At 43.3% G+C, this 25,414-nt stretch overlaps 1 protein-coding gene across 3 annotated transcripts in view; it reads left to right on the forward strand.

The window, feature by feature from the left end:
• Window positions 1-25,012, forward strand: part of KCNH3 (potassium voltage-gated channel subfamily H member 3) — a 184,186-nt gene extending 159,174 nt beyond the window's left edge. For 2 of the 3 annotated variants that reach the window (XM_073563457.1, XM_073563459.1), the window contains 6 exons: window positions 10,898-11,147; window positions 14,183-14,400; window positions 15,624-15,874; window positions 21,592-21,677; window positions 24,112-24,173; window positions 24,269-25,012. In XM_073563457.1, coding sequence (XP_073419558.1) covers window positions 10,898-11,147; window positions 14,183-14,400; window positions 15,624-15,874; window positions 21,592-21,677; window positions 24,112-24,173; window positions 24,269-24,733 — 1,332 coding nt within the window. In that variant the 3' untranslated portion in view covers window positions 24,734-25,012. The remainder of the gene's footprint in view (window positions 1-10,897; window positions 11,148-14,182; window positions 14,401-15,623; window positions 15,875-21,591; window positions 21,678-24,111; window positions 24,174-24,268) is intronic. The other variant, XM_073563458.1, reaches the window with a different exon arrangement.
• The last annotated feature ends 402 nt before the right edge of the window (window positions 25,013-25,414 follow it).

Here is a 25,414-nt window from a genome sequence, read left to right on the forward strand (position 1 = left end):
TCTAGTCCACACTTTATAAAATTAGTGTTTCTAAGGCTGGTTTCACATTAGCGCTTTTTAAGCGCACGCACGGCCGGGGGTAGCTCCGCCCCCGAGCCGGCTCTCTGCCCGGCGTGCCCGCCCCTTGCTTGTAGCGCCGCCTCCTAGCGCACAGCGGCGCCTGCGATCGGCGCACCCTATCTTTAGCATAGGGTGCGCAGATCGTGCGCAGGCCGTGCGCTAGTTGCGCTTTGACCTGCGCTGCGCACTTTTGACGGTGCGCTGAGCACGCTGAAATCCGAAAAGTTTGATTTTGGCGCGCACGGCGCACCATAAAAAGTGCGCAGCGCAGGTCAAAGCGCAACTAGCGCACGGCCTGCACACGATCTGCGCACCCTATGCTAAAGATAGGGTGCGCCGATCGCAGGCGCCGCTGTGCGCTAGGAGGCGGCGCTACAAGCAAGGGGCGGGCACGCCGGGCAGAGAGCCGGCTCGGGGGCGGAGCTACCCCCGGCCGTGCGTGTGCTTAAAAAGCGGTAATGTGAAACCAGCCTTATACCTGTTAGCAGCTGTTCAGGAATAAGCACACTAAGCCCTTAGTACTTTTCTGCCTATTTTTATCAGTCTACCAAGATGAAGAAGGCAGGGAGTATGGCACGTGGTCATGGGCGTGGAGTTTCTGCAGGGAGAGGATGTGGGGATTCTGTGCCTGCTGCGGGCACCAGTGACTCAGCATCCCCCAGTTTTCCCAGGGAATAGTCCTTTATGCGCAGCTTTGTAGGAGCTCGCCATACCCCACTGCTGCGGGACGAACAAATTGAAGCCGTTGTCGGATGGATGGCAGCTAACGCATCGACTTCAATTAGTTCCACATCCTCTCAGGTCCAGAGCACTGAAGAGCACCCATCTGTCTCTTCACCACCTGCCAAACTGCCCAGGCAGTCAGAGAGCCCTGGACAGGAGCCATCTCTACTTCTGTTCTCTGAATCTGTTGGCTTGGAAAGAGGGGGTCAGCCAAGCAGCTTTCGAGAATTTGAAGAAGAGGTAGTATGCAGTGATGTGCAACAGCTTTGTCTCTCTGAATCTGAAGAGGCTGGTTGGCCAGTGCCTATGGTCAGCACACCTCAGTACGCATCTGATGATGAGACTCCGGTGCCACTTTCTGGTGTGTACTGTGCTGTCAAGACTACCCAGGAGAAGCAGTAGTTTGAAGAGGGTAGTGTAGATGATGAGGTCCTTGACCCATCATGGCGTGAGGTACAGGAAGGTGGTGGGAGCAGCTCTGAGGACGAGATTCCCTGAATGGCCAAAAAAGGAGGGAGAGGGAGGGGGCAGACTCGGTTGCCTGTAGCCTCCACTTCAGCACCCATTAGGAACATGCCTCTTCCAAAACGCAAAACGGGCACTCCCAAGACTTGCAGTGCCTGGTCCTTTTTGACACAGTTGCAGATGACATTTGCTTTGTCAAATGCAAACTGTGTAATCAGAAAGTGAAAAGAGGGGAAAAGTGTCAGCAACCTCAATACCACAAATATGTGGAAACATGTGCGAACCAAGCACGTGGTGGAGTTACAAAGACACACTGAAGACCTAGGCCAACCTATAGCGCCACCTACCACCTCTTCAGCTCGTGTTGTAGCCTCTTCCTCCAGCTCACACACAGCTGGTTCGGCATCCTCACAGGATCGCCATGGAAGAACCTCTGGCACTGTTGTACAGAGACACAGTGTCATTCCACCCACAGCACCACGTTCCCTGTTATCCTCACACTCCCAGGCCAGTCTACAGCCATCGGTAGCACAGACATGGGAGAAAAGGCGCCCATACTCGGCAAACCACCCCCTGAGCACAGGCTCTGAATGCTGGCATTGCAAAACTACTGTCCCTTGAAATGGTCTCATTCAGGCTGGTGGAGACTGACACCTTCCGTAACTTCATGGCATTGGCAGTCCCACAATACAACGTGCCCAGCTGCTTTTATTTCAGCAGGCAAGCCGTCCCTGCACTGCAAAAACATGTGGAGGGAAAAATTAAACATGCGCTACTAAACGCCGTCAGTAGCAAGGTCCACCTGACCACCGATGCGTGGACCAGTAACCATCGACAGGGACGATATCTTTCCCTCACTGCCCATTGGGTAAATGTTGTGGAGCCGGGTACAGATCTTGAGAGTGGCACTGTACGTGTTCTGCAAACTCCAAGGATTGCAGGAATCCAGTCTGTACACATTGACTCCTCCTCATACTCCAGTTCCTCTGAATCAGCACTGCAGGAGCCGTCACAGTCTACCTCCACATGGACCCGTGAACGCTTACCTGTTACGACCGATATGAGCACAGCCATGGCCAAATGTCAACAGGCCATATTGAAATGAATTTCTTTGGGGAATCGAAGCCACACAGCGCAGGAGCTCTGGAATGCCATCAAGCAGGAGAGCGACGTGTGGATTGTGCCAGCGAATCTCCAGCCAGGCATGGTAGTGTGACAATAGCCGAAATCTGGTGGCAGCTATGGGCCTAGGCAACCTCACTCACATCCCATGTCTGGCACATGTGCTCAACTTGGTCGTGCAGAGTTTTTTGAGGGACTATCCAGATCTTGATGCACTGCTGCACAAGGTCCGCATAGAGTGCGCTCACTTGCAGCGTTCCAGCATGGCAAGATCGCGCATTGCAGCTCTGCAGCGCTGATTCCACCTTCTGGAACATCGCAACTTATGTGACCTACCCACCAGGTGGAATTCTTCGATGATTCCACGCGGATGGCGAGTGCAGATGATGCACTAGTGAGCATGACTATCCCTCTTATCTGCCTGCTTGAAAAAACACTGCAAGCACTAAGGGAGGAGGTTGTGGAAGAGGTGGAGGATGAGGAGTCACAAATGCCATCTGCTTCTGGACAGTCTGCGCAACGTGGTTCCTCACAAAAGCCTAGGCAGGGGACACTTTGTGAGGAGGATGAGGAGGAGTCAATGGAGGAGGAAGACATCTGTCCAGAGGAGGGAGGTACACAATGTTCTCGTAGTCAGTATGTAGAGCGAGGGTGGGGTGATGCAGAGCAGGCAGAGATGACGCCTCAAGCAGGGGACAGCGCTTCTTGGCCAGTTAGCAGTCTGCAGCACATGGTTGATTTCATGCTGCAGTACCTGAGAAATGACTGCCGCATCGCCCACATTCTCAACACGGCTGATTGAGTGTACACCCTCCTAGACCCTCGCTACCGGGACAACTTACAAAGCCTCATAACACCATTGAACCGGGAGCGTAAAATGCGGGAGTACCAAGACACACTGGTGCATTCCATCATGTTCTCCGTTCCACCCGAGAGCAGTGCTGCTAGTGCTTTACAAAGCAGCTCAGTGCGTCGAGGCAGTGGAGGAAGCTCTGCACAAAGAGGGAGCAGAAGCAGCGCCTCAGCACAAGGCAAGACCAGTATGGCCCAAATGTGGCAAAGTTTTGTGTCCCCGCCACAAATGTCTACACCATCACAGATGGCTCCAATCAGCAGGAGGCAACGTTTCCGTCAGATGGTGACAGACTACATGTTTTGCCCTCTCAGTGTTCTCCCACACGGTTCTTCCCCCTTCAAGTTTTGGGTCTCTGAGCTGGATACATGGCCAGAGCTTAGCCAGTATGCATTGGAGGTGCTGGCTTGCCCTGCTGCTAGTGTATTATCGGAACGTGTCTTTAGTGCCGCAGGTGGTGTACTAACAGAACGTCGCATGCGACTATCCTCCGATAACGTTGATCGGCTTACTTTTCTGAAAATGAACAAGGCCTGGATCTCGCAGGAATTTGCCAGTCCCTCTTCCAGATTAAATAATTGGTTGGCAACAGTATCCAGGTCTCCTGTTGTGTTCATGTTTCTACCACCTGAACGGTAATCCCTGGGCTCCAACACCGCCAGTTGCTGCTCATAAGTGCCGTCTGCACCGTCAACACATGCTCCAGTGTTATTGGGGTTCAGTAACGTCAGCTGATCCCCTGCTGTGTGTCCGGCAATTTCTCCTGCTCTGTCCACATTCGCACTACTACAGATATTAAACTTGCTCCAATTAGGCCTCTGGCTACACTCTGTTTCTACTGTAATTCCTGGGCTCCAACACCGCCAGTTGCTGCTCAGAAGTGTCTTTGACACGGGTACTCCCTCTTGCCCAGCCTGGTTCCAGCAGGCCAGCTGTTTCCGGGTAGTGTCAACGTCACTTTGCCTCCAATACTGCCGTGTTGCGGTCGGGTTAGCCGACTCTATGGTGCCTGCAGTTTAGGTGCTTCCTCTGTGGGCTCTGGAAATGAAGGCTGGTTCTGTAGTGTCAATAGGACAAGCTCCCCCTGTAGGACTGTGGGTTTCGGTATCTCCGGCCGACTCGCGGCCTTGCAACTTTTTTTTTCATGTGTACCTTCTGCTGCCTATCTGAGTTCCAGTACCATTAGCTGGTTCTTTGGAAGTCAATTTTGAATATGTCCCCCTGGGTTCCAGTAACGTCAGCTGGTTCCAGGCAGAGCCTTTGGCTGAGGTGCCTCCTTCTCGGTATCCGAGTTCCACCAACATCTGCTGGTCCTTTGGTAGTGCTTTCTGGCACAGGTACCTCCTGCTTAGTAACCGGGTTCCAGTACCATCAGCTGGTCCTCGGTAGTTCCATTGGCTCTTGTACCTTCGGCTAACCATCCAGGTTCCAGTACCGTCAGCTGGTTCTCAGCAGTTCCTCAGCCTTCTTGTACCTTCTGCTACATTTCCAATTTCAAGCTTTTTGAAATGGTTTTTGGTAATCACTCTGGATCTCCTCGACGACGACCCTAAAGATGACGACCCTGAAGACCACCCCGAAGAAGACCAAGAAGATGACCCTGAAGAGGATGATGAAGGAGAAAGTGTGGGAGAAGTAAAAAAGAAGGTGAAGAGCATGGAAGTAGTGATACATAAATATCTGACAAAATATAAAAAAGCTTAACATAGTCAATATCTTTGTAACTCCAAACGTCTTAAAAAATAATTAATTCCTGCTATTCCATTTGATTGGGCTAAACCTCTATGCCTTTAATGTCTCCTCCACCTCCCCCAATACATTCTACATTATTCTTAGTTGTTTTCCTTCATGTAGAATTAACCTACAAGGAAAGTAAGGGTTTATTTTTCATTCCGATATTCGTGTCCCAATGACTTGCATTGGTTTCCGGTATCGGAATCGGCGATATCCGATATTTTTGGGGTATCGGTCCGATCCGATATTTCCTGATATCGGAAGGTATCGCTCAACACTAATCCTGACACGGTGTGTAACCCCTCAACTGATAGGAAAGAAAAGCAGCCACATATAACAGATATGATAAGGAATGCTGCATATTGCTGCCACAAGAATGATGGTACTCATCTGGTTAACTGCCACCAGCCATAGAGAATTATGCTCCTCGACGCGTTTCACCCATTAGGGCTCATCAGGGGGCCTGATGTAACAAAGACTTGTGTCCTGATTCTAGTGTGATGTGACACGTCACACCAGAATCAGGACACAAGTGAAACGCGTTGAGGCGAATAATTCTCTATGGCTGGTGGCAGTTAACCAGATGAGTACCATCATTCTTGTGGCAGCAATATGCAGCATTCCTTATCATATCTGTTATATGTGGCTGTTTTTCTTTCCTGATTATCAGTTGTGGGGTTACACACCGTGTCAGGATATGTTGGTATCTGTGCCACTACAATACAGAGTATAGATTGGATCATAGTCTGCAGTAAACCTGCTAATGATATCTATATATATGCAAACCACTTTTTTTTTTTTACTCTTGCCATGAATGTGTTGTATCTCGGATCCTTCATTGACCTGATTGTAGTTTCAAGTTGATTTAGCATTGTTACTCATCTGTGTTATTAACAATTGGCATTAAAAAGCAGTATCTATTGCAGCAGTTTTTTGAACACAGTCTGCATGCTTAGAAACCACTTCCAGTTTATACACGTAGTTAATGATGGGGTTATAATTTCTTTTGGGCAATATCATGCAGCATTTTTTTTCACATTTGAAATGTGGCATTGTTGGTCTTTTTGTTGCTATAGGAAAGAGTGTGAACATACACTACATGCTTAGAAAACACTGATTTAACCAACATTAGGCTTTTCCTACAGTGATCACATCTAAGTTGGTTCTAATAGTTTTCTTAGCACCATTTTTTCATCTATACCAGCTATTAGTTTGCAGTGTAAGCAGTATCTAATTTCTGTAGCAACTTTTGAAATTTAGTCTGGATGCCAAGAGACTACAGTCTATTTTTGCAAACCAAGGGCCCAAACCCCTGGAGTATTGTTATCCTTTGACCACATTGTGAAATTATGTCAATCGTCACAAATTGCCCATTGTGTTCATTTTTGTTTTTAATTGGGGTCTAGGGTTCTCTTAGATATAGGATCGTCTATATCTATTGATAGGGGTTCCTTTAGGACATCGGGTAGGAGGATTCCCCAAGTGGCTGCAGGGAATATAGGGCTCCCAGGGTCAGCCATCGTGGAGCGGGGGCGCCACAACGTCCCCCCCCAGGGTGCCAACCTCCGCAGCCAGGAAGGCGACAGCCTAGTTGACGTAAGAGGGACTTCTAGCTTACCCATTTTTAATTGGTAATTTTGGAACACGGTTTGTTTTTGCTTGTGCACTTTTTTTTGGTGTGAACCATTGCATATGGTTTTTTAATCAATAAAGATAATTTGTAGGGATATATGATTTAACCGTTGGATACCCTTTTTGGATCAATTTTTGATAATTTTTTGACTATTGAAGCAAGTAAAAAAAAGTTTTTTTTTAAAGCACAAAAGTTCAAATAACCCTCATTTTGCCCAATTCAAAATAAAACAAGTAAAAAACATTAAAACACATTAAAAATGTAAACTCGGTGCAAAAAATAAGCCCTCACCCAGCCCCAGACAAAAAAAGAAACGCTGGTGTCGGAAAATGGCAACTTTTTTTTTTTTTACTTGCAAGGTTTGGATTTTTTTTCACCACTTTAATAAATAAAGAACCTATACATATTTCATATTTGTGTACTTGTAATGACCTGGAGAATCATAATGGCAGGTCAGTTTTAGCATTTAATGAACATGGAAACTAAAAACCCCAAAAACAATTGTGGAATTGTACTTTTTTTTGCAATTTCAACGCACTTGGAATTTTTTCCCGGTTTCCAGAACACTACTGGATATGGTAAAATCAATGGTGTCATTCAAAAGTACATCTCGTTCCTCATATGGCCATATTGACAGAAAAAATAAAAAAGTTATGGCTCTGGGAAGAAGTAGAGAAAAAAACAAAAACAGATAATCGCCCGGGGATGAAGGGGTTAAATGTTCAATGCACTGGAAAACAGAGAAAAAAAAATTCCAACTGAAATTGTGAAAACAATACAATTCTGCCATGGTTTTTTGGATATTGTTTTACGGCCTACATTGTGGCAAAAATTACTCAGAATCATGATCACAGTGAAAGTAAACTTTAATTATTTTTGTTTGTGTCTGCAATTTTCGAGACCCAAAACATTTTTATTTTTCTTTTGATTGAGCTGGTTGAGGGTTTTTATAGTTTGCATAGCGAGCTGACTGTTTTATTGATATCATTTTAGGGAACATATTACATTTTGATCAGTTTTTCAGATGATAACCAAAAAACACACTTCTAGAATTTTTTTTTTTTCCTCATTCTGGCATTTACAGATCAGGATAAACTAATTTTTTTATTTTGATAGATCGGACTTTTACAAATACAGCTATACCAGATATGTTTATTTCTGTATTTTTAATGAGGGAAAAAGTGGGTGTATGGCACCCCAGGAGTCTGGGTTCCACAGTGGCATTGCCTCACTCACAGGGGGTGATGTCATGCCTGGAGGCAAAGAGTGTTTCCCTTACCAGGTAACACCAGCATCCAACACTTTTCCTGACTTCAGGCCAGAAGAGGGAGCTCTAACACCTGGTTTCAGGTGAGCTTCCCTATAAGTTCTGGCCTGGAGGTGGGGTTAGTCAGTCTGTGAGAGGGAGTGAGAGAAGAAGGAGGGAAGTGAAAAAGAACCTGGGGAGTGGAGCTGTGACCAAGCTCACCCCAGAACTGAGTGCTAGAAACCGGATGCCGGAGTCCATGGCTGCTTGGGTACAGAAGTCCCCACAGCTAAATCCGGAGGGCAGGGGACTGCAGGTATCCTGGTCCCATCAACCACCCTTCGGCACAGCAGCACCCTAGAGCCCGGAGCCGCCACAAAGGAGCGACACCTGTAGTAGGCTCAAGCTGCCTGCCATGCGGGCAAGGACTTAAGAACAAGGAGGAACAGAGGCCCAAGCATAGCTTTAGGCAGCCAGGACCTCAGAAGACAGCGCAATAGGAAGGCCTCCAAACCCATCTGGCTTAGGGGAACCTAAATTGCTTCCAGGCTGCCCGGATCTCCATACCAACTGTTATCCGTGCCCCGGTCTCCATTTCAAATCACCAAGTATAGGTAAAGGAAACTACAACCCTTGTGTCTTCAGTCTTTCCCCACTCCCTCAGTCCTGCACCCCAAGGTCCACGATCCCTTGTAAGAACTTTACTTGTAGCCATGGGGCCCCGCTCCACCTGTGGGGAGCAGAACCATCCCAGCTGCATCACCATCGGGTCCAGTGGTCTCCTTTAGCAGCGTCGGCCATCCATTGCCGAACACCCCAGCTGGCGTCATGTTAAATCCACTATAAACTTTCCCTCAGTGTTTTTATTGCACGCCCAGGGCCACGGACCGGGTCACCACTGCCATAACATTCCCCTGAAGAACTGACCGGCCCGGACCAAGTGCCCTACGGCCCTGGTGGGTGTCGCAGGTGTTTCAAACTTTTATAGTATTTTTATTTTTTAGAAAAATTTTTTTTTTACTTGTATATATTCAAAAGTGCAGTCTCTTTTTGAAACTTGGATCTGCGATCTCTAGAGGATCAAGATGCCAGTCTTGGTACTGATTGTGGGATGCCAAAGTCAACCAGAACGAGTCAAGTATACAGTTGACACCGGAAAGATCACACAAATTCCATCGCTACCACCAGCTGTCATGGGAACGTAACTCCGCTGCCTCCAATCTACAAGAAAATTATGCAATTGTATGACAAGTGATGGATGAGGCCGTCGCTGCTTCCTCTACTAGGCTTGTAATTGTGGAACTAAAAGTGAGCATATGGTGTATATACACCCCCCGATTCCTGAAATTTATGTAATTCCCCCCTCGTACAGTCACTGCCAGCTCCACAATAACAAAAAAGGAACCACTAGCTGCCACCACCAATCATTTATATAGGCCGATTGGACACCCGTTACAGGTAGCGTATGGCTTTAGAGGTGCGGTTTATAGAGCAAAAGGAACAGAGCTAGTACATTTTATATTTAATCCACAAAAATATGCAGTATTAACAAAAATATGCAAGATGATATAGAATGAGAACAAAACAAAATGGTCTACAAAATAAAAAGGATAAAAAAAAACTTGCTAAATCTGGTCACAGAAATGGCTCAGAGTTTAGCAAAGGGAAGCACTTCGATTGAGAAAATGGACAGAACCTCCACAACAAACTTTTCTCTTCCAAGGACTGACAAAGAACCAGTTTCTGCTTTTTATTAGCTCTAAGTTAGGCTCCCACGCACCGCCCCTTAATAACCTTGTGTGGGGGCTGTTTGTGGCATGTTAACAGCCCTTCAGGATTGCATGAGATTACAATTTACAAGACATCTTCAGCTCTGAAAATTCCAGATATTGACGTCCTATTTTTTATTGTGATTTTACCTTTACATAAAGACCAAATATGACCAGGTTCGAAACATCTAATCAAAGCGATATTAAGTTGAAGGGTTTCTAGTGGCCCCACGGTGATGTGAGTGAATGTGTCACTCCCGTCCCTTCGCTATGACATCAAAACTCTACATCCCATAAATATTGGATCAATACAAACCCGAATATTCCTATTTGGACCCCAGAGATGGAGTGTCTACGAAAGATGCTTTGATGAGAACAAAAGTTACCTCTGTGTAAATAGATGTCATTTTGGTATCTGGTTCCCAGAGAAGGTTTTTCCTGTTCAATTACCTGAACAATGCAGGGAGTCACTGCTTCAAAAGTAGCTTGAAGTTTATGCTTCCTATATTTTAATTGGCTTTTCTTACTTTCCCATATGTTCAATGTGAGGTCCTGCTTCCAAAAGAAGTTTGCATTGTAAGCTTTTCTCCGCTTTTAGAGAGGTCTTGTGGATTTAAAATTTTTCGATCACAGTACACATGAGCTGCGAAGTGTGTTCTATTTAAAATGTGTTACAGGGTTGAAGGGAACTTGTGATGTCCAAAAACTAAGTTTACCTGCAGGTATAGGGACAATCTGGAGGTATACTGTGTTAAATCCTGTGTAGCCAGCTTACTGGAGCAATGGATAGAGGGAGAAAATTGAGCCACTCGCTTCCAGTGATTGGATGGTGCAAGGATCGGTTACAGACCCTTTCATTACACATTGAGTACAGCTATTATCACTCCCAGGCACATTGACTGCTAGCCCGCTCTCCTGTGTATGTGTCTCAGGCTATCAATCAAAATGCTGGTAAGTGATTACATCACGGTCATAGTGTAATGAGCAGTGACTGTAACCGCTCCCTGCACCGCCCCAATGGCTGGAAGTGAGCAGCTGCAGGGAAAATAAAAGCTCGTTTTATCTGCGAGTAAATAGCATTTCTGCACGTGACCATTTCTCTTTATGGTCTTTGAGATCCTCTGGTTGTAAGACGGTTCTTAAAGGGTTTAAAAACAAATTAGTGTTTCTGTTTAAGCGACACATTATTGAAAGTGCATCAGTATGATTATCTCTTCTAATACACACGTTCTGCACAAATAACATTGCTTTTGTATACTGTGACCTTTTAAGTCATTTTTTATGTGTTGCAGCTCTTGCGCAGTCTTCCAGATGAACTACGAGCTGATATTGCCATGCACCTCAATAAGGAGCTTCTCCAAATGCCTCTGTTCTCCTTAGCAAGCCGCGGCTGCTTGCGCTCTCTGTCGCTAAATATTAGGACTTCATTCTGCACTCCAGGCGAATACCTCATCCGGCAGGGGGATGCTCTGGAAGCTCTGTACTGTGTGTGCTCTGGATCAATGGAAGTCCTGAAGGATGGAGTTGTGTTGGCGATACTGGGTGCGTAGAGACACTGTTCACAACAAAAACACACAAAAAGCCCTTGAAGGGAATCTTGTACATGTGTGCAGTCCTACTAGTGACTGTCAGCTATATCTCCATGCACAGTCATACAGGAAGGACTGTCAATCACAGAGCAGCACCTCCCACTGGACCAATAGGCATATAAACATCAGGCATTTCAATGAATAAAATGCAAGCTTTACTAAAATTTTTCCCATAAAAATATCAGCTCCTTCTGATCTGTATAACATCCTGCCTGCAGGCTCATAACATTTTCAACATGACAGGTTCCCTTTAAACTCAGTTTATGTCATCACAAAACATACATTTTGAAGTCCTAAATAGTTTTTTGGGGGAGGTAAAGCATTTGCTAAAATTAGATGCAGATGGATATAACCATGCAAGGCCACATATTCACCGTGTCCTGCTCTGCTACTTTCACATATTTAGACCGTTTTTCAAGGTTATGTTCCCATGATGAGGTTTTGGTGAGTTTTTGATTTTGCTGATTTTTCTGCACCTGTTAAGTAAATTAGGTTAATTGCATTTTTTCATTACAATTTTTTTTACATGCATTTTTGACACGGTTTTTGACACTGTTTTTGTGACTAGTTGGTATGTTAAATTTAAATAAAGTTGCTTTTTTTATAGATCCTGGTATTTAGCTTTAACAAAACTTTTCTTATATTCATGTGCAGATTATATGCATTATTGATGCGTTTCTGTAGCGGAAAACCAGCGGATTTTATAAGTCTACTTGAAAAATCTGCACATAAAACTTAGTGCCCCCGCAAGAGATATATACGTTTACGTTGAGAAAAAAAACACATAAGGCATGAGATTCTATAAATCCCATCTATTTTGCTGGAAATGTAAGATGCTGCATTTTAGATGCAGTGAAAATACACGTCAGCAAATTCACCAAAAACTCTGGAACAAAGCCTAAAAGGTGTGTTAATATGGAGCATGGCTGTCCTTCCAAGTTCAAGTGACACCCCCAAACACTCTAGCCTTACTATTTATATGTTCATGAATTTTTTTATGTTTTAATTCTATTGCATTCTATTTAAGGTTTAGCCTTTGTGTTTTCACATATAACAAAATATTAGCAAAGCCAACCATCCTCAGGCAACTTCAGCCTGGAAGCAGCTCACTAGTTTATTTAATACAATTTAATTAAAAACCAGTCCCCTAAAGATGTCAGAAAAGAAAAGACGAGTGGACACAAGCAAAAAAGAAATAGCTTTAGCACAAAAGACACCGATGCGTTCTGAAGCGTCTTCTGCCTGAAAACTCTAAAAGACATTGTGTGCACATGCCCTTAAAGTGCCCATACCCTTTAGATAGTTGGTAAGCCCTCCCATACACATTAGACTAAAGTCTGAATCTGCCAATATCAACAAGTTCAGCCCATTGTCTAATGTGTATGGGATCCCCTGACTGGCGATGGCGGGGGAAGATAAGGATCCGGAATGTCCGATCAAGGACTGAAGAACCTTCTCTTTTATAAATGATAAGCCTCCAGAAATGTCTGGCATCAGCTCACTTATAGAGTACACAGGAATGCTCAGCAAAGCGATTGGTCCTATATATGAGAAAGTTGGGTGAGATAGCTGCCGGCCGAATCAGAGAGCTGTCTATAATGTATGTGGGCATTAGTCAAACACTTGTTTGGCTGACAAATGCGGCCAAATTTAAATGGCTGTATTATCAATCCGGCACATTGAACCTATAATGTCAAAGTATTATCTATTTATATATATAATTGAATGTATGTGTGTATCACCAACCAATCATGAAGCATCTTTCATTTCACCAGAGCTATTTAAAAGAAGCTGAGCTGTGATTGGTTGCTATGAGCAATAGTTTTCCCACTCCACAACACCTCAGCAGACAGTGAACGGGTGGGAGAAAGAGGGGGGGGTAAGGAGGTGAGAGAGGGGGGTAGAGGGGTGAGAGAGAAAGGGGTAGTGGGGTTGACAGAGAAAGAGGTAGAGGGGTTGAGAGAGAAAGGGGTAGAGGGGGTGAGAGGGAGGGGTAGGAGAGAGAAAGGGGGTGAGAGACAGGGGTAGAAGGGGGTGAGAGAGAGAAGGGTAGAGGGTGTGAGAGGGGAAGATAGAGAGGGAGAGCAAGAGGTGGAGAGAGAAATAGGGGAAGGGGGCAGAGAGAGAATGAGAGACAGAGTATTCTGTTCTGAAGTGACGGTCAGTATATTGATAACGGTATTGACATGCAGCCAGTATTGTGAGCAAAGGGAGCTGCCTGTGTCTTTGTTTGTATGCCAAAACCAGGAATGGAACTTACCGAGAAAAAATATAGTTGAAAGACTGACTCCTGTTCTTTGTTTTGGACACACTCCTGGTTTTGGCATACAAATACTGATGAAATACTGATCAAAAATACTGATATGTGAAAGAGGCCTAACAAGGAATAAAAGGGCCGACAGCCGGCAAGATGGCACCGTCAGCCCGAGCACTGCGGTCCCCGGAAATCTGATTGCACTGAGTAGAACCGGCAGCTAGTTATCAACTTCCAGCATGTTCATTTTTAGACCCATAGAAGAAGAAAAAAAAAAAAAAAGTCCTGGATGAAGCCTTAAGTAGATGTCTCATTAGTTGTGGATTACACTGGTATACTAAGGAAACTTCCCATAGAGTGAGTTCACACCAGACTTTTTTATGTACAATTTCACACTGAAAATCTGCTTATTCCATTATTTGCTGAAATCTCATTCGCACGCTACAGATAATCAGAAAATTTTCCGGTGCTACAGATCTGAAATTCACTGCATTTCAATTGATACTGCAGATATCCCCATGTGGTCACTCGGTGATACAAAAGCTGAATTGTGCAGCAGTAAGTACCACAGCGTATACACAATACTGCCAGACTTAAGAACTGGAAATCGGTCTCTGCTATAATGTTAACTTTTGTTACAGATGAGGACATTAATCCTATAATAATCGTATATTGATCGTATATTGAAGGTACCGTTTAACAATAACTGTTAATGAATATATCTTTGATTGCAGGCAAAGGAGACTTGATTGGATGTGAGGTTTCTTTTGAGGACTCTGTGATTAAAGCAAACGCGGATGTCAAAGGGTTGACATATTGTGACCTTCAGGGGATCAGTCTGAAGGGACTTCGTGACACGCTATCACTATATCCAGAATATTCCTATAAATTCACAAGTCAGATCACACAGCAGCTCAGTTACAACTTGGGAAGCAGCAAATGTGAGCCGGAGGTAAGGACCACCAGCCAGCAATACAGCCAAAATGGCAGTGATCTGTATTAAAGTGGATCTCTTGTTACGGTACAAGAATTTCTCAAATATTCCTAAAATGTTCTTAATATTGCCAAATGCTTACCTTTTAAAGACTTTCAACAAAAAAAATGGGCTTTCAAGGCTAAAACGTATGTTTGCACTGTTAAAGGGAATTTAACCATAGTCTGACTGCAGTGATAGGCCGATCCTACTGATAACATTGTGGCTATTGACTGCCAGCATTAGTAACATGCTGAAAATCATCCTTAGGCCGGGATCACACACAGCGAGATACGGCTCGCAGGTTAAAACCAAGCTCTGGCGCCGGCACTCCGGAGCGGAACGTGCAGCCGCACAGTAATACATGGAGCTGCATGCTCCGCTCCGGAGTGCCGGTGCCAGAGCTTGGCCGTATCTCGCTGTAGTGTGACTCCGGCCTTAGAGTCAGGTCAACAATGACCAGGGAGAAGACATTGCCGTAACTGGCAGTGGAATGCTGAGTATCTGAGGCATGTACGAGAAATGTTCCATTTTAATTAACCAGAGTTGAAGCAAAGGAGGAGAATATGAGAGTCTACAGTTCCTAAAATTGGTTTATAAAGCGGATCTGTCAGCTCGCCAGACATAGCTGCTTGACATGTTGCACAAATTTAGCGGCTTTTGTCGTTTTTGATCCGTTCCGGCCAGCTCCATCAACTTTTTGAAAAGTAAGTAGAGTAAAACAAGCCATGACGTGGGAAAGTGCAATCAACTAATTTATCATAATTTACACTCCAAAGGTGATGGAAATTACTACAGAAATGTACGCCAGTCTCCGATTGGTGTACTTTTATTGTGGTGGCGAAGGGCAGCTAAAAGATGCGCCAAATTCATAATGAGGAGAATGCTTCTTAATTAATTTGGCACATTTCACTCTAGAGCTTCCTTCAAGACTGGCGTTAGTATTCCTCTTGTCAATCGGGTTTGGATAGCATAAGAAAGCTTATGACCGTAACATCATTGACAAGAGGCTACAATAAAGGGAATGTGTCACCAGGAAAATGCAGTCACCATGGTATAGAGCAGGAGAAGCTGAATAGATTGATTCATAGTTTTGTGAGAAAAGAGTCAATATAACCTGTGGTTTAGTCATTTAAACCTCTGCTCTTTTCTGCGGTTTTCGTTCCCAAATAGTAACTGCTCAATGACGTTCTATGTTCTAGAGTGAAATCCATATGCAGCAGTATCCTATGAAGGATCCAGCAGAAGATGATGTGTCATCGAATGTAAATGCTCCACTGCTTACCCCAAAGTCATCTCCCCGACTTCGATTCTCCCCAACTCGATTTTCGAACTACAGCAATGAAAATAGGTCTCAGGAAGTGACTCCCATTCACACCCCTCGAAAGAGTTGTGCTAATGAACTGCAAATACCACTTATCCCCCGAACCCGGCCACCAGATCTAAGCCCAAGGTAAGAGGTCAGAAAATGATTTACTTCTATCTAGGAAGGCTCAAAATCATGATGCTCAGCGTTATGTATAAACAATGTGGGTTTTGTTTTAAATTTCTAAAACTTTCTGATAGGGATGAAATATTGCATATGTTTGTCTTAGAACAAGGTGCAGAAGACTTGCCAATCGTGCACATGTCCCTGCTGGTATCTATAAAGGAGACGTCACTGGCCCAGTTCACATTCAAATAACGTTTTACATAGCTGTCGACATGTAACGGTATGTGCACACGTTGCAGATTCTGCTGTGGATCCGCAGCGTTTTTGGCCCTGCGGATCCGCAGCAGTTTTTGCTGCGGTGTACAGTACCTTTATATTCAATGGAAAATAAAAAAACGCAGAGCATGAAATCCGCGGCGGTTTCACACCTTCTCCATTGTACAGGTGTCAAACCGCAGGGGAAAACCGCAGGCTAATCCGCAGATAAAACGCAAGTCTTTTGACCTACGGATTTACCTTCGGATTTTGCCAAATCCGCGCGGAAAAATCTGCAGCACAATCCGCAACGTGTGCACTTACCCTAAGAGATACCGCTCCTGACAACATGGAGATGTGCTATGGTACAAAGGTGGAACAAGGAGGCAAGCCGTGTAGAAACATTTTCACCTTTTGGATTCTATTTATGTTTATTCTAGCTCTAAGTCCTAGATTGGGCTGCAAGTTAACGAAAAAACAAAATCGGCCCAGATTCATTGAAACTTTTACGCCAGTATTCTGATGTCCAAAGCTTTGAATAGTGGTATAATTTTGGTGCAAGTGGTGACTGCGCTAAAGTTATGCGACTTTTGGTGTTCTCAACCCATTTTTACCCACCTCTAAGTGGGTGGGGCTGGGACACGATATGGGCATGTGATTGGCTACACCATATGTCTTACTCAGGCAGAGGCTATTGTATGATTTGTGGCGAGGTGCAGACAGGTGTACGTCACTCATCCGATGCTTCTGATTCATGAAGAGGCATACACCACTTCATGAATCAGAAGCGTCTGACACTAGCACATCTCCTCATCAAGACCGGTTTGAACAATGCCAGGCTTGATAAATTCTCCATTAAATGTCACCTGCTTGACTCAGCAGGAAGTACGTCGGCGTAAAAATCACTAAAGTTGACAAGTCCCCGGGCCCGGATGGAATACACCCCTGAGTACTGCATGAATTGATAGACCATTATTTAATCTTTAACCCTTTCGGACATACTACACCGTCCAGGTGACCCGGGCCCGGGGGAGCGCGGCCGATCGCGGCCGGGTGTCAGCTGATTATCACAGCTGACACCCGGCACTATGTGCCAGGCGTGGTCAGGGACCACGCCTGGCACTTTAACCCCCGGTACACTGCGATCAAACATGATCGCAGCATTCCGGTGGCATAGGGCTCCCTGCGTGCTTCCCTAAGGCGGGTTTCACACTTGCGTTTTTTTGCTCTGTTTTTTAGCGCAAAAAAACGCATGCGTTTTATTCCCTATTTTTTAACATAGGTGCACATACACATGCGTTTGTACGCGTTTGTATGCGCATGCATTTTTTTGTAGTGTGCGCTCGGGCGCACAAAATGCATCCTGTTGCATTTTTTGTGCGTCCGACTTGCCCCAAAAAAACAAATGCACACGCAATGTTTTTTTTTTTTTTTACAGCAAAACACCCATTATAGTCTATGGGAGCGCATACAAACGCATGATGCGTTTTTTTCATGTGTTTGTGTGTGCAAAAAGCGCGCAGCAAAAAACGCAAGTGTGAAAGTAGGCTGAGACCCTCAGAACAACGCAATGTGATCGCGTTGTTCCGACGGCCTCCTCGCTGCAAGCCCCCATATCCAAGATGGCCATGTGGTCCTTCCGGGTCCTGCAGGGAGGTGGCTTGTCAGTGCCTGCTGAGAGCAGGCACCAGCAAGCCTCCTGTACTGCCTGTCAGATCGCTGATCTGACACAGTGCATTGTGTAAAATATTTTTTAAAATTCTTAAGAAAAAAAGAAATAAATATTGTTCCAAAAAATACATTTCTTTATGTAAATAAAAAAACAATAAAAGTACACATTTAGTATTGCCGTGTCCGTAACAACCCGTCCTATAAAACTGTCCCATCATTTAACTCTTTTAGTGACCCCCTTAAAAAAAAAGACAAAAAAACAATGCTTTATCATCATACCGCCAAACAAAAAGTGGAATAACACGCGATCAAAAAGACGGATATAAATAAACATGGTACTGCTGAAAACGTCATCTTGTCCCAGAAAAAACGAGCCGCCATACAGCGTTGAAATAAGTGAGGTATCACTGTAATCGTACTAACCCAAAGAATAAAACTGCTTTATCAATTTTAGAGAGCGGTATAAACACCCCCCCCCCCCAAAAGACAAAAGAAATTCACGAATTGCTGGTTTTTGTTCATTCTGCCTCACAAAAATTGGAATAAAAAGCGATCAAAAAATGTCATGTGCCCGAAAATGGTACCAATAAAAATGTCAACTCGTCCTGCAAAAATAAGACCTCACATGACTCTGTGGGCAAAAATATGGAAAAATTATAGCTCTCAAAATAAGTTCCTTGGAGGGGTCTAGTTTCCAAAATGGGATCATTTGTGGGGGTTTCTACTGTTTAGGCAGATCAGGGGCTCTCCAAACGTGACATGATGTCCGATCTCAATTCCAGCCAATTTTGTGTTGAAAAAGTCAAACGGCGCTCCTTCCCCTCTGAGCTCTGCCATGCGCCCAAACAGTGGTGTACCCCCACATTTGCGGTATCAGCGTACTAGGACCAATTGCACAATAACTTTTGGGGTCCAAATTCTCCTGCTACCCTTGGGGAAAATAAAAAAAATTGGAACTGAATAATTTTTTTGTGACAAAGTTACATGTTCATTTCTTTTTTTAAACATTCAAAAAAATTGCTGTGAAGCACCTGAAGGGTTAATAAACTTCTTGAATGTGGTGTTGAGTACCTTAAAGGAGTGCAGTTTTTAGAATGGTGTCACTTTTGGGTATTTTCTATCATATAAACCCCTCAAAGTGACTTCAAATGTGATGTGGTCCCTAAAAAAAAAATGGTGTTTTAAAAATGAGGCAAACAACAAAAACAAAAAATTTTTGGTTCCAAAATTGTGCTGATGTAAACATGTCGGAAATGTTACTTATTAAGTATTTTGTGTGACATATCTCTCTGATTTAAGGGCATAAAAATTCAAAATTGAAAAATTGCTAAATTTTCAACATTTTCGCCAAATTTCCGTTTTTTTCACAAATAAACAAGTCATATCAAAGAAATTTTACCACTATCATGAAGTACAATATGTCACGAGAAAACAAATGTCAGAATCACCGGATCCATGGAAGCGTTCCAGAGTTGTTACCTCATGAAGGGACAGTGGTCAGAATTGTAAAAATTGGCCTGGTCATTAACATGCAAACCACACATGAGGGTAAAGGGGTTAAAGATTCCATAATAACAGGGTCTGTACCACAGGACTGGCATACAGCAAATGTGGTGCCAATATTCAAAAAGGGGACAAAAACTGAACTTGGAAAAGAAAAATTGACAAGAGATTTCAATGCAAGATTGTGCGGATGTTGGATAAAGAACCTCGACTAACATCCAAACAAGTTCAAGCTGCCCTGCAGTCCGAGGGTACAACAGTGTCAACCCGTACTATCCGTCGGCATCAGAATGAAAAGGGACTGTATGGTAGGAGACCCAGGAAGCCCCCACTTCTTACCACAAGACATAAAAAAGCCAGGCTGGAGTTTGCCAAAACACCTGAAAAAGCCTAAAACATTTTGGAAGAATGTTCTCTGGTCAGATGAGACAAAAGTAGAGCTTTTTGGGCAAAGGCATCAACATAGAGTTTACAGGAGAAAAAAAAGAGGCATTCAAGGAAAAGAACACGGTCGCTACAGTCAAACATGGCGGAGGTTCCCTGATGTTTTGGGGTTGCTTTGCTGCCTCTGGCACTGGACTGCTTGACCATGTGCATGGCATTATGAAGTCCGAAGACTACCAACAAATTTTGCAGCATAATGTAGGGCCCAGTGTGAGAAAGCTGGGTCTCCCTCAGAGGTCATGGGTCTTCCAGCAGGACAATGACCCAAAACACACTTCAAGAAGCACTAGAAAATGGTTTGAGAGAAAGCACTGGAGACTTCTAAGGTGGCCAGCAATGAGTCCAGACCTGAATCCCATAGAACACCTGTGGAGAGATCTAAAAATGGCAGTTTGGAGAAGGCACCATTCAAATATCAGGGACCTGGAGCAGTTTGCCAAAGAAGAATGGTCTAAAATTCCAGCAGAGCATTGTAAGAAACTCATTGATGGTTACCGGAAGCGGCTGGTCGCAGTTATTTTGGCTAAAGGTTGTGCAACCAAGTATTAGGCTGAGGGTGCCAATACTTTTGTCTGGCCCATTTTTGGAGTTTTATGTGAAACGATCAATGTTTTCCTTTTTGCTTCATTCTCTTTTGTGTTTTTTCATTTAAGACAAATTAAATGAAGATAATAATAACAAAGAATGTGTTTGCAATCATTTTCAGGAAGAAACTGAGTATTATCTGTCAGAATTGCAGGGGTGTCAATACTTTTGGCCACAACTGTATAATTATGTGTTTAATTGTAAAACACTGGGCAAAACTGTCACTGAGAAAGTCCTGGCTGTATGGGTGGACAACAAACTCACATTTAGTGGCCAGTGCAGGCAGCTGCTGCAAAGGCAAATAAAATAATGGGATGCATTAAAAGAGGCATAGATGCTCATGAGGAGAACATAATTTTACCTCTATATAAGTCACTAGTGCGACCACACTTAGAATACTGTGTACAGTTCTGGTCTCCGGTGTATAAGAAAGACATAGCTGAACTGGAGCGGGTGCAGAGAAGAGCAACCAAGGTTATTAGGGAACTGGGGGGGGTCTGCAATACCAAGACAGGTTATTACACTTGGGGTTAGTTTGGAAAAACGAAGGCTTAGGGGTAATCTTACTACAATGTATAAATATATGCGGGGACAGTACAAAGACCTTTCTAATGATCTTTTTACTCTTAGACCTGTGACGGGGACAAGGGGGCATCCTCTACTTCTGGAGGAAAGAAGGTTTAAGCATACTCACAGATGCGGATTCTTTACTGTAAGAGCAGTGAGACTATGGAACTCTCTGCCATATGATGTTGTAATGAATGATTTCACTACTAAAATTTAAGAAGGGCCTGGATGCCTTTCTTGAAAAGTATAATATTACAGGATATATACAGTAGATTCCTTGATAGGGCATTGATCCAGGGAACTAGTCCGATTGCCGTATGTGGAGTAGGGAAAGAATTGTTTTCCCAATGTGGAGCTTAGTGTTTGCCGCATTGTTTTTTTTTTTTGCCTTCCTCTGGATCAACATGTTAGGCTATGGGTTGAACTGGATGGACTTAAAGTCTCCCTTCAACCTTAAATACTATGTTACTATGTAGACCTTTAGTCCAACCACAATGTTAAAGGCAACCTCTGCTCAAAACTACAAATCACTATATACTATATTAAAGTTGTTTTCTGACTAGGGATATTTACCACTTATCCACTGGACAGATGAGAAATGTCTGATTGATGGAGAATTCATACACCCATCCTATACATAGATCTCACAAAAGTTAATTTTGTATAAAAGGTAGAGTTAATGAAAATCACGTTTACTGATTATCTTTTTACAGGATTGTGGATGGAAAAGAAGGGACTACTGGGTTGGTCCAGCAGAAATTTACATTTTCAACCTGTAGTAGCCTTCAACACACTTCAGGTAAGACAAATGTGGAAATAAGAAATAAAATCCGGATACATACTGGGAAGAACGCAAAGAGTGCTAAAACTAATAAAAAAAGCTGCTAACATTCGAAATCTGGAAAGAAATTCAATGGAAAATATTTCTTCTATCAGTCCTTGGATGTTCCCATCTTGAAAAATATATAGAAGAGTATGTCCTATCAGTGGGATATACACAGCCTTTGAAGCTGTGAGGGGATAGATAAGTTTTGGGCTTGGGAGGAAGGATACTATTCTAACAAAGAGGTTCATAGTCCCACACCTAATATTTCTTCATGTAGACAGTAGAGACACTTACACTCATCAACAGTGAAATTGCAATTCCAAGAAAAAGTTGTGGAATTAAGAAAATCGTAGGAATGACAGACATTTTCATGTTATACAAACAAATAATCAAATTTTTAAAAATTGTTCAATTTTTTAACGTAATTCAGTATAAAGTATTAGCCCCACGTGCAAAAATACTTGTGCTTAAATGCCTTTCCATGCCATCATTGAGGTTATTAATGGTTGTCATGCTGAGTGCACTTGGCCACGCAAATCATCCAGATCCTCTACTGGCAGCTCCCTTTGCAATTACATCCAAGACCAAGGTGGGACTCATTTCTGAAAATACACCTACATTCCAGCCTCAATTGCCATCTTGCTCTGCACCATGAGTCTTTAATAACAGCTGTGTGAGGGCAGTAGAAAACTGTAGCTGGACATCTTACTCGTAGCCCTACGTTTGACACTTTAGGCTTGGTATGCGATGTTCAATTTTATTTGCAGTACAGAATTGATCACTACACGCCATTCTTCTAGCTTCATGACCTGGTGATCTGTCCATGCAGAGGTTCGCCAGTGTGCACCTATTTTTGGCATTCTAGGTTGTGGTTTTTCAGCCAACCACTGGGACATACGATGTTGAACAGTGCTGACATCCTGTGGTTTGCGCGTAACTATCGACCTAAGTGTTAAACTAAGTGATAAGTAGCACATCGAACAGAGGGTTTCACACAATCATCCCACAAGACTTGAGCTGATTTTTGAGGTTTCATGTGATTAAACATTTTTTTGCTTTCAATATTGCTTTTTGCCTCTCCAACAAGCCACAGTTTGGAGCTAGATGCTTAAACATTTGGTCATTTATGGCTCTTAGCGACACTGGACACTTCCTCAATTTGCATAACCTTGCGGCTTGTACTTTTTGTTGTTACAATTTCCCTGTTGAGGAGTGTATATTGATAAGCAGATGAGAGGGATTATGATTGTTAGTTTTGAAGACAGCAACTCAAACTAGAATAAAAAACTGGCTGCAGCCGAGCTGCTCTACTGGCCCAGAAGTTATAAAAACATCAGAGCTCTCGTGTTTCTAGAAGTGAGGACAGGTGACACACACTAAGGAAAGCAGAAGAGTGGAAAGAACTGATAACCTTGGAGCTCACAAACCAGGAATCACAAAGTCTACTTGAAAAGATCATATATAAATGAAATACATGATGATGTATACACTAGGAATTCAATACATCTGGATAATCATTGACTCAAGAAGCAGACAACTGGGTGAGGGAGCGAGACCGGGAGAGAAATGGAAGTGGATATATTAAAATGTATGTATGTTTATGCAATATGCTTGGCTTGTGTTATAATTTTAAAAATATTTAATGAAACTTAAACGTGAACACAGTACTTAAGAAAAACAACTGTGAATAGTTTGAAGTTGGTAAATACAATATTACCAATTCATTTATGAGGATAAGGACAGAAGGTGACAATGAATAGGATGTGGCCTTCCTTTTAGCTAAGACGATTAGATACACACCGGATGTCTCCTAAATGTTTTGCTTGTGTAATTCAGAACCATAGTCCTGCTGCTAGGATAATAAAATATGACGACCCACGATGCTCGGAGTGAAACAAATATATATTTATTTATCTCACTCACTTATATAGCGCCATTAATTCCACTTTACATAATTATCACTATCCCCATTGATGCGCACAATCTACATTCCCTATCAGTCTTTGGAATGTTGGAAGAAACCAGAGAAAACCCTCCCAAACATGGGGAGAACATACAAACTCCTTGTAAATGTTGTTCTGAGTAGGATTGGAACCCAGGACTCCACGTAAAAGAGAAAAAATGAGATTATTATTATTATGTTTAAACAATTCTTGACGACTTAGTGTAAAGCCGTCAACAGTGAGGTTTCAGATTCTGAAAACTTCATCATCTAAGGGTATGGGCGTTTAACAACTACTGTAAATATTGGGAGTTGTAGTATCAAAATACCTAGGGAGCCAGAAGCTTGAAATCGCTGCATTGAAGTATATATAACATTTTAAAAGAGCCAAAGCCTTTTAAATTATTTTTTATATCCCTCCTGTAAATATAACAAGACGATTTCTCATCTTCATTCTACTAACAGATGATTTATTGTTGACTTCAGAACCAAGAGCCACTGACAGCATGGATCGTCTCAGTCAGGCGGTAAGTGACTGGTGCTCGGACTACAATTGTATTAGATATTTCTATGGCAATGAAAGTAGAAAAAAAGACCATCATATATTGTTCTTTTCTCCCAGGTATCTGATCTCTCGTGCCAAGTACAGGAGCTGAGAGAAGGTCTCCAGACCCTCCGTCATGCAGTTCACGTTTCTTTAATGCCATGCAGTCCATCATCCTGCCACCATGGAGGAGACTTCCATTCACACTATGGGGGAGGGGTACATTCACCGGTAGATGCAACAAGTACATGTCCTTCACTTTTTCATCCTGTTCGAGTAGAAAAACCATCTCAGGTCTGTTATATACACAGTGCTTCCCCAGCTTGCTCAGAAGGACACTTATCTTGGCTTTGGGCTCCCCCTACCCCGATGTGGTTGCATTGCACAGGATTTGAACAAAGAGACCTTGTCCTGCCAGGCGCAATGGGGGAGCCATACCCTGCTACAGACACGCACTCTGTAGAAATGCATTTTATCCTTCCACAACGAGGCAGCAACACTGATTCAGAAAGTTGGTCCAGGGAGGAAGGAACAGGAGTGTGAGGACGATATGTCGCGCAATATGTCGTGTTTTGGAAGAGAAGACTGTATATGGAACAGTTCAATGTTCTGATTAACAAGAGGCAAAGAACGAAGCGTTCTACTTGGCATAACGTGGCACCTTAGGCATTTATGCTTAAGCCAATACTTTTCCCAAGCATAACTTTGTAGAAAACTAAAAAAGCTTTATAAACTATTTCAATTGGATTTTTTTAATTTGAAGGTTTTCTATATCTTGTATTTAAGGGGTGTCATAAAATTAAAAATATCGTTTCTTCATCACTCAGTTGAAAACTGATATCACAGATTTACTCCATTCATGTAAATGTCCACTCTGCAATGTTACACTGCATGTGATATATAGTACGACAGCTGTGGATGTATAAGTACATATTCAGGGAGAAAGTGCCGGCACCGACCCCTGCAAGGCAACATAGAAGATATACCCTGTATTATTGTAAACCTAAACCAATCAATTACAAGATCCACTAACACACACTGGCGCTTCAGACTCATGGTAAACTATATAGTCTAAAATTTGTTCACCTAAAATTTTCGGTTTCTGGAGTCCGTAGGCAGCACATAATGAGTTAATCCTTTACTCCCCTAACAGAAACAGAAGATTGCTTATTAACCTATTACAATAATTAACTACATCAAATTGACCACTCCCATACTCTATCC

The sequence above is a fragment of the Dendrobates tinctorius genome, unplaced genomic scaffold, assembly GCF_039654945.1.
Source record: "Dendrobates tinctorius isolate UK_male_01 unplaced genomic scaffold, ASM3965494v1 ptg000388l, whole genome shotgun sequence".
Lineage (NCBI taxonomy): Eukaryota > Metazoa > Chordata > Amphibia > Anura > Dendrobatidae > Dendrobates > Dendrobates tinctorius.